Source organism: Punctularia strigosozonata, assembly GCF_000264995.1.
Source record: "Punctularia strigosozonata HHB-11173 SS5 unplaced genomic scaffold PUNSTscaffold_4, whole genome shotgun sequence".
Taxonomy (NCBI): domain Eukaryota; kingdom Fungi; phylum Basidiomycota; class Agaricomycetes; order Corticiales; family Punctulariaceae; genus Punctularia; species Punctularia strigosozonata.
In genome coordinates this window covers 849,557-861,598 of record NW_006767436.1, presented here as the reverse complement: position 1 = coordinate 861,598, position 12,042 = coordinate 849,557, and the positions used below count along the sequence as shown (strand labels likewise).

The 12,042-nt window shown below is 52.5% G+C and overlaps 5 protein-coding genes across 5 annotated transcripts; 2 read left to right on the top strand and 3 right to left on the bottom strand.

Moving 5' to 3' along the window:
* Positions 1–253: 253 nt before the first annotated feature.
* Positions 254–2,809, top strand: PUNSTDRAFT_132542 (uncharacterized protein; the record flags this gene model as incomplete). Its single annotated transcript, XM_007381899.1, has 14 exons — positions 254–635; positions 692–921; positions 970–1,112; positions 1,169–1,293; positions 1,343–1,435; positions 1,483–1,611; positions 1,661–1,772; positions 1,825–1,887; positions 1,935–1,989; positions 2,085–2,194; positions 2,252–2,323; positions 2,378–2,461; positions 2,514–2,690; positions 2,746–2,809. The coding sequence occupies 14 exons, from the start codon at positions 254–256 to the stop codon at positions 2,807–2,809; spliced, it is 1,839 nt and encodes a 612-aa protein (XP_007381961.1).
* A 137-nt stretch (positions 2,810–2,946) lies between these two features.
* PUNSTDRAFT_132541 (uncharacterized protein) lies at positions 2,947–4,303 on the top strand (the record flags this gene model as incomplete). The annotated part of the gene is made up of 6 exons (XM_007381898.1): positions 2,947–3,027; positions 3,076–3,480; positions 3,540–3,635; positions 3,683–3,760; positions 3,973–4,003; positions 4,053–4,303. 6 exons carry the CDS (start codon positions 2,947–2,949, stop codon positions 4,301–4,303), a joined length of 942 nt encoding a protein of 313 aa, XP_007381960.1.
* A 126-nt stretch (positions 4,304–4,429) lies between these two features.
* PUNSTDRAFT_99975 (TspO/MBR-like protein) lies at positions 4,430–5,507 on the bottom strand. The gene is made up of 6 exons (XM_007381897.1): positions 5,368–5,507; positions 5,248–5,317; positions 5,128–5,188; positions 4,979–5,066; positions 4,872–4,928; positions 4,430–4,818 (listed from the first exon to the last, which is right to left on the bottom strand). Exons 1-6 carry the CDS (start codon positions 5,500–5,502, stop codon positions 4,681–4,683), a joined length of 549 nt encoding a protein of 182 aa, XP_007381959.1. The 5' UTR covers positions 5,503–5,507; the 3' UTR covers positions 4,430–4,680.
* A 143-nt stretch (positions 5,508–5,650) lies between these two features.
* PUNSTDRAFT_119421 (mitochondrial carrier) lies at positions 5,651–9,036 on the bottom strand. The gene is made up of 15 exons (XM_007381896.1): positions 8,490–9,036; positions 8,347–8,436; positions 8,091–8,297; positions 7,813–8,034; positions 7,489–7,763; positions 7,323–7,428; positions 7,242–7,267; positions 7,075–7,179; positions 6,989–7,011; positions 6,638–6,926; positions 6,564–6,576; positions 6,471–6,510; positions 6,012–6,417; positions 5,828–5,954; positions 5,651–5,772 (listed from the first exon to the last, which is right to left on the bottom strand). The coding sequence occupies exons 1-13, from the start codon at positions 8,917–8,919 to the stop codon at positions 6,405–6,407; spliced, it is 1,839 nt and encodes a 612-aa protein (XP_007381958.1). The 5' UTR covers positions 8,920–9,036; the 3' UTR covers positions 5,651–5,772; positions 5,828–5,954; positions 6,012–6,404.
* Positions 9,037–10,642: 1,606 nt separating this feature from the next.
* On the bottom strand, positions 10,643–11,193 carry PUNSTDRAFT_119420 (uncharacterized protein). The gene has a single exon (XM_007381895.1). The coding sequence runs from the start codon at positions 10,970–10,972 to the stop codon at positions 10,799–10,801; it is 174 nt and encodes a 57-aa protein (XP_007381957.1). The 5' UTR covers positions 10,973–11,193; the 3' UTR covers positions 10,643–10,798.
* Positions 11,194–12,042: the final 849 nt, after the last annotated feature.

Below are 12,042 nucleotides of genomic sequence, written 5' to 3'. Positions count from 1 at the left end.
CTCCTTTTCGACGTCCTCTAAGGTATCTACTCCTGCTACCTTTCTAGTTTTCACGAGTATCTGAACTGCTCAAACAGCTCGAATAGCCGATTGGCTGCCCTCATACTCTGCAGAATACACTCGCGCAGCAATGGAGCATGACGATGATCAGCCGTTTGAACATCTTTCTTCCAGTCAGCGGGCTGTTCTTAGCAAGCCGAATATGAGAGCACCATTCTCTTTCGACCGCTCTAACCCTCTGAACGCAAACAGCATGCCGTATTCGTCGCAATCGAAACCCAAAAACCTGTCAACCCTTCCGCACAATGCACCTCGTGCTGCCTTGCAGCATCATGGCTCTGGGAAAGAGCGTCGCAGAGATCACGTCCCTTCTGTTATCCGGCCGCCTCTCCTTTCATCAAGTTTTCCTCGTGGTGGCGATTCTGGTGGTCCTCCGCAGGACGTTCCCCTTGCATCCGACAATGTGCCGCTTATATTCAAGACTGACGCGCATATATTGAAGCCATTCAACGGAGGCAACGATGCTGATACATCTGATGTCTTACGCTTTGGTCGGCGCGGCTCGAGATTGAAGAGTTTCAGTCCTGCCGTAAATGCACAACTGTTGGGTACTGATATTGTCAAGCCGTCGTTGTGTATGTGTCGTTGACTTGATAGCTGTGGTACGCTGCTTCTGACACGGGAATACCAGCTCCTGCGGACAGGGTTTCTTCGCCTGCCTTATCCGAGCCATTGGAGACCAGCCTCGAAGGCGGGATCCGCGATCAAGCAAGTATTAGAGCGGCCGATGGGACCAGTCACCTTCTGGAAAAGATAGATCGTTCTACGAAGTTCAAACCGGAGGGAGATGCCCAACTTATGTCGCTGGTATACGACCGTTTCAAGGACCTGGAGGCCTCCGAAAGGGCACTTGCCGCGAAGGTTAGTCCGCATGTTGGGTTTCGGGACCAGTAACTTATATCGATACAGCACGATGAGGCAGCACGTTTGCAACAAGAGGTAGCACAACTGCAACGGCGCCTTGATGACGACGAACGAGAGAAAAGTGCCCTTGCTCGCGACCTGGAGAAAGCCCGTGAAGATGCACGCAAGATAACTGCGAAAGCGAAGTGGTAGAATTCTATGCGCTTGGCACGACTCATTAACTGATCTGCGCGTCCCTGTATAGCTTGGCAGCCCTCGGTTCCGAGCTTGCTGAATTCAAAAAGCACTCGATTATGGCTTTCAAGACCGTTGATGACCTCGTTGAGTCCTTCGCGGATATGCGCCTTACTGCTCAACAATCAGTGCAAGGTGCGCTGCACTTCACGCATCAACGATTGTATTCGTAATGTCAGTTCAGAGATCCAGAAGTTCATGGACGAGAGCAATGAGCAAACATGTAGCGTTAAAACTAAACGCGTCATTCAAGACACTCGCATGGCGCTCTCGAAAGGTAGGAATTGCACGCATCGACATGGTTCATTGATCGAGTTCGTTTAGCTCAAGAGGTGACGGACATTTATCGCGACCGCCTGCAATCCGTGGGCGGAGACTTGATAGAGACCAGAGATCGGGTGACGCAACTCGAGGCCAGCCGTCTGGAGGAACTGCGAGTCCTGCAAACGCACGGTATGTCTCGTAGTGTAAAATAGCTCCAGCTGACCTCGCGGCCCGATAGTTACCGAGGTTCAGGAACTTCGAGCATCCATGGGTGTTCTGCAGACCGAGCTGCGCGAAGCCGTAGTGAAGTCGGAGAGATGTGAAATTGATCTCAATCTGAAAGATAAAGAGTGCGCATCCCGCGTTCGCGACTGACCTATGTTTGACTCACTCGCTTGACAGACTCGAGTGTTTGCAAATGAAGATTAAGACTGATCTCGCAGCCCTGGAAACAAACAAGAGCCAGTACGTCGCATAGCAATCGAATCGTTATCTGTCATAACCGTCAGAAGGCTTGAAGGTGCTCTTGAGTCGCGAGACGAGTACATCAGTCAGTTGGAAGTGCAGGTGAAGGAAATGGAATGCAATCTGCGTTCCCTTTCGGACGCAGAAACCGGGTTTGCATATCTAGTGGCTGATCATATGACTTTCAATGACGACAGGGCGTGCTTTGTAGGTCTCAAGACGAAATACGGGCTCTGAAGGACGAGATTACGTCTAAAGAGAACGAACGGCAGCGACTTGATCATGATCATCGCGACCTGGAAATCAAGTAGGTCATGTTCGGTTCAATGTTTCGTCTACAACACTGAACATGACCCTACCCAAGATTCCATATGCTGCAAGTTGAAACTCAGGAGAAAGATAAGCGCCTCGTCGTTTTGGTCAGCCTTGAAACAGAGTTAGGCATCAATTGAATACGTGTGCCATCTGGCTAAATATTCAACAATTATAGCCTCCGGCTTACACATGAAACCCTTCACGAGAAGGATAAGAAATTACACGAAGCAGCAATCACCAATAACAACCTTCAGGAACGGTCAGCCTGCTTCTCTGATAGCTCAGTAAACATGAATTGACCACCAGTTCAGGCTTGATATGCTGTCGACAGACGTCTCAGGATGGGAGAAACGTGTTGAACATCTCCAAGAAGATCTGAAACGCTGTGACGCGGACAGACAGACTGCTCAGCTCGAATACCAGCAGGCCGTAGTGTACGAGAAGATGTTCGAAGATGCAAAAACGAATATGCGACGTCTTGAAGAGCAGTGAGTCTTGATATGTCCAATTTCACACGGTTGACGTGATCAATACTTGCGTCAGATTGCGTGGTGCTGAATCACTGCTGAAGGCGCGTATAGCATCCCCCAACTGCATGATATTCTAACATGTTCCCTTAGTCTCTGCAAGATCGGTTCGATGAACAAGTGAGCACTGCAGCAAGTGTCGATGAATTGCTTAACCGGAGCCCAGTCAATTACCCTCAAATTGACCAAGGAAGCGAACGCGGAACTTCATGTCAGCATGTCTCCGCGTCACTACACCTTCCCATATCTTACTATTGTGAATCAGGACAAAAATTTTGCCCTCCAGCGCGATTGCGTGGTACGCTCACCGCTTGCATGTCGGACCTGTCTGAACGCGTACTCGCAGATCAAAACCGAGGGGAACAATAGCAGGTTCAACTCCGAAATCGCAGTTTTGCGCTCTCAGGTGGATACGCTGCAACAAACAGTTCTTACCCTGAAATCCGACCACGGGGATATCGTCGACGCTCTGAAATCTGAACATGAACGCAACCTCGCATTGGCGGATGAACGAGCAGACCGTCGTTCGGCTGCTGCAGAGGACAAAGTTCGCGAGTTGACTGCTGAAGTAACTAGACTGCAGATACACTATGAGTCGCCTACCAGGAGCCAAAAACGCCAAGAAGAGATGATTCAAGCCGAGCGCCGTATACAGGAGCTAATAGACTCGAACAGCTCCTTGGTGAACGAAATCGACGCTTTGAGGGAACGCGGCAGGAACATCCAGTCGCGCCACGAGAATGGAGACTTGGTATGCTGCCTGAACATGTGCATTCATTGTGTCTGTTGGTGACGGCCGCTCGTTCATAGACGACCGAAGAGAGGGTATTTATTGCCGGCCTTGTGGGCAGCACGAAGGCCATTTTCGCCCATGAATTGATTGACAAACGCAATGAACTGCGCCAGGTACGATCGTTGTATTGCTGCAGAATTCCTACGGACCCTGCTTTCAGCGCGAGAACAAGATCGAGAAGTTGACTGCTCGCATCACTTTCCTTGAGTCCTCTCTTAGATCTCAGATTACCGATCAGGTTCGTGACTTTCCCCTAAATCTCTACAGGAGAAGCGCATGCTGAGTGTACCATCAGGCTGTTGATACAAGAGATTGCGTCACATCCAATGTGGACGCCCAAGATGCGGCCCTATATGAAGAACCTTCCTCAGATCGCCCAAGCCGTGCACCGGATCGGGACATTCCGGCATGTGCACTTGAACGTTTCGGGCCCCATCTAACATTTTGCAGTCTCCCATGGAAGACGTCACGACCTCGACAGGTATGAGCACAATGTCGAGTGATCCGTAAAATATCCTCAGAGTGTTCAGTCTCTCGTCCCACGACTTTGACGACTGGCATCGTTCGTTCAAACGCGGGTGTGCGCCAGGAAATACATACCAAGGAATCTACTGCTCAAGGATCAAAGGCGAAAGTTGACGGTCAATCAAGGGCAACAGCCTTAAACCCGAACGGGAGCTTGAGCGACGATTCCTCACCTCCCAGAGGTGTTGCACCCGCTAAGCGCCAGCGTGCCGCCGAAGCTGTAACGGAGTCTAAGGTACCGAGGCGCACGGTATGATCTCGTTGCTATTTCTGTGTTACTCCTGATTCCGATATCGCGGTGATCCCGTCCTCACGAAGGGTAAGGTGAGAGCCGCAGACGATGCCGAATACAAGGATACGCAGCCTGCCAAAAAGGTTTGAAGGTTCATTGTCATATAGTCTGGCGTTCATCTGCGGATACAGGCAAAGAAGCAACGGCCCCGTGCGTGACAAGATAGCAGAAGATCCCATCGGTTCCACCTGCTGCCCGTGGATAATCGCTTGTGCCTTTATCTCCTGTCATGCCTCGAATTCATGTGCAAGTTTGATCGTGTCGAACATTGTACTATAAGTAGTCGCACGCTGAATGCATCTGTGTACACTCCATGCCCGCATTCGAGTCGCAGGTCGGCTTCAATCGTGTTTCCTGGCTGAATGACCGCGATTCAGCCACCAAATGCCGCCGTTCAAGTACGTTGCGTATGACAGCCACGCGCAGTAAGGTGCAAGGAGGTACGTCGTCTTCCCGTCCGTCGCTTCGTGGAGAAGACGCTGATATGGTTGTATGAGATCGAGTTGGATCATCGGGACAGTTTGCTTCTCACCGTCATGAAACCAGTTGTACATAGAAGCGCCGCGCTATCGAGAAGAGCCAAGCCAGCCTAGAAGGAAGGTTCACCAGCCGCCATGAACGAACGCGATGATGACATACCTGCTTATTGACGAAGAACAGCGGCGTCCATAACAAGTTCATCGCCAGTTGACCATAGTATAACACGAGAGCGATTGAGAGCTTGTCTCTGAGAGTTTTTCTCGTTGGTGAAAAAGACAGCCACACTTCGTTTTCAAACGTGCAGTTACCTCAATGGACCAACGGTGATGTCAAACGCGTGCACCGCTAGATGAGACGCGTAGCCCATGGCTAGATGAATCCAAGTCGTCAGTAATGATTCCTGGTGCGGATAAAGTTTGGGTTCATACCAACGTAAAGTGACGTCCATACGATGGGGAAAGCTTGCCTGGGTGGACGTCCTGGCGGAAATCTGAGAGTCTAAGTCCATGGTCAGCTCGACTCTTGCTCGTGCTCGAACTAAGGCCTACATTGTACCATTGTCCTTGAACAACTCGACGCGTCGGAGAGCCAGAGAGTAGACCAGCAATTAATGGTAGGCCAACCGCCGTAACCGGATTGCGTGGTATGGATAATAGAATATCAGGCAATTTCACCGTATACATGTTCGGTGGTGGTACGAGTGAAAGGCAGTCACCGCGTTTTCATGGTGATGACGAAGAGGCCTGAACCACAATATCGTGCACTGACTGGGAAGCCGAAGCCAAATGAAACGGTGAAGAGGGCCGAAGCCACACGATCTCGGGCTGTGATCTAACCGGTGCGCTTGCTCCCGACGACGACGTCATCGCGTGCAATGGACTACACGCCTCGCTACCGCCAACCGTTCACTCTCGAACATGCAATCCAGCTCGATGTCCCCACGATCACCGAGGGTAATGATACAGTCATCTAGACCAACACTGCAGATGCTCATTCTGCATTAAATAGAAATAGCACGACTGAAAAACTCGCTGGAACACCTTCGGCGGACGCAAAATGAATTGCGCGAGTTCATCATCTCCGGGTCCGAGGACCACGACATTATGCACGCCACAGAAGACAACGAGCTTGTGATGTGCGTCCCTCGTTTTACGACGCCGAGACCATTCATCTATAACCTCCCGCGAGGCAGAGGGTCGCAAGAAGAGCGCATCGGGATGCTCAATATGGCACTGGCCCAGAAGGGCGTTTCCACGAATGGCCATTACGACTTGTCGCGAAGAGCACAGGATCCGCATCCTGTTACAGGGCCAAGTAATGCGGAAACAACGCAGGCCATGCCGCGCGAACGGGCGTTTACAACGCATAACCTGAACGATGACGACGTTCAGCCAAGTCCGCCGTTGCAACCATCTCACCGGCATCTGCCTCCTGAGGACGAAGATGGTGGCATCCACTTATGAGTCGGATGTGACTGTCTAGTCCCTGTTGATATAGAATGTACAGTAGAGTTGTTGTGTGCAATGGGTATTCGTAAAACTGTCTAAAGCAATTCGGAGAACAGAATGGAAAAGCATGGCAAACCTTATACACCAAGCCTAAAACCGATAAGTCAGGGAATGAGGAGCTTCGTTGGATTAGGCAGACGCACTTCCGTTTGCTGGATTCATATACAACGTAGGAGATAGAGACTGGAAGTAAAAATAAGTCATGACGCTCATGGTCTGCCGCGAACAGGACAAACCTGCAGGGACGACCTGCAGTACCAAGGCGGGATGAATCAGGGCAGCTCTCGATCAAAACTTAGTCTAGGCGCACCTTCGCGAGGGTAGGGAAGAGACCCCGATAGAACCCGCGCCACCCGTCCCGTGCGTAGGTCTTTTGTATAACATCGCGGAAACCGGTATACCGCTGCGGGTGGCCAGAGGACCCTGAGGCCTGCAGGCGCGTTCGAACCAAATTTAGTGGGTAGACGCTCGTGGCACCGACACTCCCGGATATGCTCCCGAAGGCTAGCAATGCGAGCACACCCGGTTCATCCTTCCCGGTGGAGCGCAGGTAGGCCAGCTTAAGCCCTTCGAAGGTGCTCATGTCGATCGCTGCGTAGCTAGATGACGGGTTTTGCACGTAATGAGGATCAGGCATGGGAGCGTACGGGCCATTACGCACGGGAAAACGCCGACTAAACCAATCTAAGGATGACAGCCGTGTCAACGTGAACATGCGGGACGGTAAGATGGAAGGGAAGCACGCACTGTCAGTCCGCGATAATACGCACGAATACCGCCTAGGTCCCAGACATGCCGGGCGGCTTGAGCTAAAGTCCGTCTTTGCTCGCCTGAAGAGCTCATCATTTGCGTCTGTACGAATCCCCATGAGCATATGTGCGTCCGAAAGAAATGAGGAACAGTAAATCACGGACCTTCAAAGTTTCTATTGGGTAAATGGCTGTGAAGAGAAAATCAATCAACAGCGTGTTCCAAGGTCGGTGGAGTTCACCCACACAGCTGGCTGGAGATCCCGCCAATACCACCAGACACAAAGCGGCTCACACCACTGATGTCTCGGGTGTCTTCAACTTGATCCCAATACCGAGCGAATACTTTTTTCTGATGACAACATGATCCATTGCGGCCGAGGCACTCGCAGGACTAGTACTTTCAACTCACCGACGACTCATAGGTTAGAAACTTGATCGCGGATTCGGGAAAAATCTTCACAACTGAGAGACCGTTGCCGACCCAGAAAGCAAGGATACCGCCTTCTGCATAGATCCGGGTGACAGCGTTCGCAAGCGCCTTTGCACCGTGTAAACTTGCTTTGGACACCTCTTTCGGATTGGTCAAAACTGCTGCGCCTGCTAATTTCGCCCCACCCATATCAGGAGGTCGGGTGATAAGAAATATTTTCAAACGATCGAAAGGCGCAGTGCACGTCCTCGAGACTGAACTCTGTTTTAGCAGGAAACGAAAACGAAGAAGCGGCGGCTGCACCTGCTCCAGCGATGCCTCCGGCCAATAGAAATCTCAGGGCTGTCGCTCCTCCGAATATTGCAGGGCCTTGGTGATCTTCTTCCTCTTCTTCGTCCCCTCCTTCCAAAGCGGTCGCAGTGTGGTCTACAGGCGCGTCCAGATTCTCGGCTTTGCTGGCTAATGAACGGCCGAGGTTCGTTGGGTGTGATGGTGGTCTATCCTCCGCACTCAATGTGACATCCCCTAGAGCGCCTGATGAGTGCGTTGATACAAAGCGCGTAATCGCGGGCACAGCATACCCTCCATGTTCACCCGCGCTGCTCCTCTGCCATCGTCACCAAGGAATTTGTGTACTTCGTAGAAACGATATATTTCCTCCGTTGACGCACGGCGTGGCATGAATAAAAGGAAGTCGCGAAATTCCGTGAAGTTGATGGCATGGGAGTGCGGAGACTTCGACAGAGAAGTCATGAAGTCGGCGAGAGTAGATGGGTTCAGATTAATACCTAGAGCTGGGTCAACATAGTCTTTCGCATAGATGTTCAATGGACATACCAGCGTGTTCTAGAGCATGTTCTAACTCTCGGGCATCCAGGTGGCCGTTGCCGTCCAAGTCCAGCTCATCGTGAAATATTCGCCATAGCTCTGATAAGGGGCTTTTCAGCGCTCGTCTCTGCTTTCAAATAAAGCGGACATACCGACTTCTTTCGCATCCGCATACGCCTTGAAGTCTTCCCAACTGACATGCCCGGTCAAGGAACCAACAAGATGCCCATTCATCTTCCCAGCCAGCTCCTCGTCATACACCTTCTTCATCTCACGAGCGCGTTCGGGAGTTAGATCATGCAGGTCCTTCACTGGCACATCTTTGTTTTTCGATGGAGTGGTCCATGGCAAGTGTCCCCGATGCGGTTCCGAGGATAACCGCTGCCAAAGTGCCCTGAGCCGCCTCTCTCGTTCTCCCTTGCCTTCAATGGCCCGAAACTCGACCAAGCTATGTGGTACGGGTTCAAACGGAGTGGGATCACTCCTCAGGCGAGGGATGAAAGGTCGATTCTGCTCTCCCGAGATACATCGGTCGTAGAGATCACGTCGGGAGGGTCCAGGCTGACTGTGTACCTCCGGCATCGGGCGCCTGTACGTCGTCGTCGAGCGCGTCGGGCCGCGAGAAGTTCGAGCAGTCGAGATTCGCGGATATCGGGAAGGCGGCAGCGCCGTACGACGCGTCGGGAACAGAGGTCGAGCAGGTTGCTTCCGCGCAGCGGCGCGTGCTCGAAGGTTTACAGTGACGAAATGACGCTCCTCCCGGCACCGCCCTTCCGGCCATTCAAATGCGTCGCATAGGTCATACATGGTAGATGCTGTATTATATACATGTGTACGATATGGACCAGACTACAGTGCACACAAGCGATTGTCATGAAATCATCGATATTCCCGGCAAATGCATGCATAGGATTCGACCTCCCAGAGGTCTGGCGAGCTCAAGCGTTGCAGACCTAGTTTTCAGCACCCAAGTATGTGACGAAGCTTGTAGAAGAATTTCGTGACCCCGGCCCGACTCTTGAGCATGGGACAGGGTCGGAAGCAAACGTCTGGATTGACCAGCGTTGACTGTGAATTCCCGTCTATGGAACTCTGATATTGGGTAAACGAAGGCACGACCCATGATTCTCGAGGTCTGGATGCTACGGCTTCACGCTCTTCCTCCTCCTCCTCCTCCTCAGGAGGGCTAGGCAAAGATTTATCAGTGCCGTGCGTGGCAACAGAAGAACGGCGATGGTGTGGCTGGAATTGACCTCAGCATCATGGTCAAGCGCGAAGATATGACGACACTGCTCACATCGGGATCAACTTCTTCATCGAGAAGTGACGCTGGTCTTCGATGGGACAATCGAGTTCCGTGCGAGTTTGTGGCTAAAGGAGGGGTCGGAGGGCGATATACCTGATTGATAATCTCAGATGAGCCAGTAGATTGACGACGGCATCGGTCCAAGAGACATACCTGTGTGACGGAGCGACTTCGACTCCTCCGAGATGTCAATGTTGCGGCAGAAGCATGCTGTGATATTTCGACCGTGATATGGACGTCATCCCCGTAGATCATTCCCTGGCGACGCGAAGGGCTGGCTGGCGGGGCAAAGGCACGCTTCAAGCCACATGAGAAACGTTGCAAAGGACGGGGAGCGATGAGTGACTCACGTAATGCGACGGCCGCGACCAACGACCAGCTGTCGCCTCTTCCGGTGGTCGATCGTCGTCACGGGCATCTTCTGGCAGTAGTTGAGAGCGCCTTAAGCTATAGCCCCTAAGGGCCTGTATGGTCTCTCGCCAATGGGTCGGAAGCTAAGGACGGTATCAGTATACCGAGAGAAGACCATAAGGCGGTAGATCTCACCGGCGGTACCTCGAGAGAAGGTAAAGGTGGCGAAGGAGGCGGCGAAGGTAAATACGGCGGGGGCGGTTTCCTCCAACTCATCGACCTGGGTGGGGACGTTGACCGCGTATACGTCGAACCTGTCGACATGGAAGGGCGAATACAGTCCTGAAGAAAAGACGAAGGAGCAGGTGCAAGAGGGTTGGCAGTGCAGGGCCAGCTCCAGCGATTAAATCCCCAGGCAACAGCGTACAATGCGGAGATGGCAAGTATGGAAGCCAAAGGCGCGTGCATGCGTCCTGGCCGACCGTGAGCCAAAGCTGTACGGCGGGCGCTTGAGATGTTAACAGTCAAGGCAGTGATCTGGCGAGGGTTGCAGTCCGGTCCTCTAAGGGCTCGTATCCGTATATTATAGAGAACTGCCTCGTATGCGTCGGGAGCGTGCCAGAGTTCTGCCGCTGTGAGCCCCACGGGTCCCGCGAGGCATTTCATGATCGTTGACGTCGAAACGCAGCGAGGGGCGCGTAGAGATTTGAAATGAGGCCTCCACGAGGGAGGCCTAGAAGCGGAATAGGTCCATGATCCCCACCTCATGAACCAGGTTGACGATTGTGGATGTCAGCGTTTATATTATGTGGTATTCTGCGCACGATCTAAACCCACGGAGTAGGACGAGCGCAAACAAGTTTCCAACACCTCAGTCGTGTAACGTGCGCCTTGATCAGCGGTCCATGTTGTCCATATGATACCGCGTAGCGCCTTCTGCTGGCTGTCAAGGGCTATGTCCGCATAGCTTTGGCGCATAAGTGCTCGAGCGGGAATCCTCGAGTAATGTTGGAATACCACGTTTTCAGGTCCAATCGGGCCCAGCCATTTAAGTCCAAGGAGTTATATTCTTGTCCTGACTGGACCCCGTAGATAGATCGCCCGAGCTCCGCGGACCTGCGCTTCAGCCTGTAGGAGGCGTTGCCAGATGTCAACACCCCACTTCCGTAGGTGCCTGAGGAAGACTCGGTGGTCGGACTGTATCTGGTCCGAGCGCGTTCGAACTAAGCGGACGAGACGCAATCAAGCCTCCAGTAAGAAATCTTGAGCCACCTTGACATAACAGATTGGTCAAGTTGCTGATCCAGGAGGCAAACAGAAGACGGCCCCATGGCCGAGCTGCTGTATGCTTTACGTTGGGGTCGGCTTGGGGCGCGTGGATCATCGTGGACCATCACGAAGCGCGCGTCTTCGAGAGCGCGTACGGGCCAGCTGCCCTTGCCCTTGCCAAGTGGTCGGGACTCGGGATAGAGCTCGTTATGGCGGTGGTAGGACAGCAAGAGGCGACCAAGCTTGCCCGACATGAGCGTGCACGGCGTAGTTCATCTCCGGGCAACTTCCGGCTCATCTCGGGACAAACACCCACGGTCACGCCGCGTCTTCAACGACCCGCACTACAGCCCGAGAAGCATCTAAGTAATTGCTATCTCGTCGCAACAACTCCTCTTTCGCGAGAATACTCTTGGTTCTATGAACATAGTACGGCTGACTCTCTGCCAGTTGGAGGGACTAATATGCGACCCTTTCGCGATCTGCTGCAGTCGAAGAGTGACTGGAGAACATACTTAACGGCATCCAACGATAATTAGGCTTGCTCCCCAGATACAGTCTCAACTTGGTGACTCCCGGGGGAACCTGAAGCGTTTCTGCATGTTTCGGGAAGCATGATGCATGCGCAGTGCCCGGAAATGTTCAGTGCCATTGGCCTAGGCAGACCTGCGGCCTTGGTCGTAATTTCTGGAGCGGAAGCGTATGCTCGGGTACTAGAGTCTAGACAACGATCCTTCTCCTTATCTGCGAATCGAAGCAGCATTCATATCAGGAGCATG

Coding starts and splice junctions, on each gene's coding strand:
- PUNSTDRAFT_99975 (XM_007381897.1), bottom strand. CDS start 5,502: ATGTATACGGTGAAATTGCCTGATATTCTATTATCCATACCACGCAAT. Junction 5,318..5,367: donor TTCAAGGACAATGGTACAAT/GTAGGCCTTAGT, acceptor CCATGGACTTAG/ACTCTCAGATTTCCGCCAGG. Junction 5,189..5,247: donor ATGGACGTCACTTTACGTTG/GTATGAACCCAA, acceptor GGATTCATCTAG/CCATGGGCTACGCGTCTCAT.
- PUNSTDRAFT_119421 (XM_007381896.1), bottom strand. CDS start 8,919: ATGCCGGAGGTACACAGTCAGCCTGGACCCTCCCGACGTGATCTCTAC. Junction 8,035..8,090: donor AGCGCGGGTGAACATGGAGG/GTATGCTGTGCC, acceptor CAGGCGCTCTAG/GGGATGTCACATTGAGTGCG. Junction 7,429..7,488: donor TTCTAACCTATGAGTCGTCG/GTGAGTTGAAAG, acceptor TGTTGTCATCAG/AAAAAAGTATTCGCTCGGTA.
- PUNSTDRAFT_119420 (XM_007381895.1), bottom strand. CDS start 10,972: ATGCGCCAAAGCTATGCGGACATAGCCCTTGACAGCCAGCAGAAGGCG.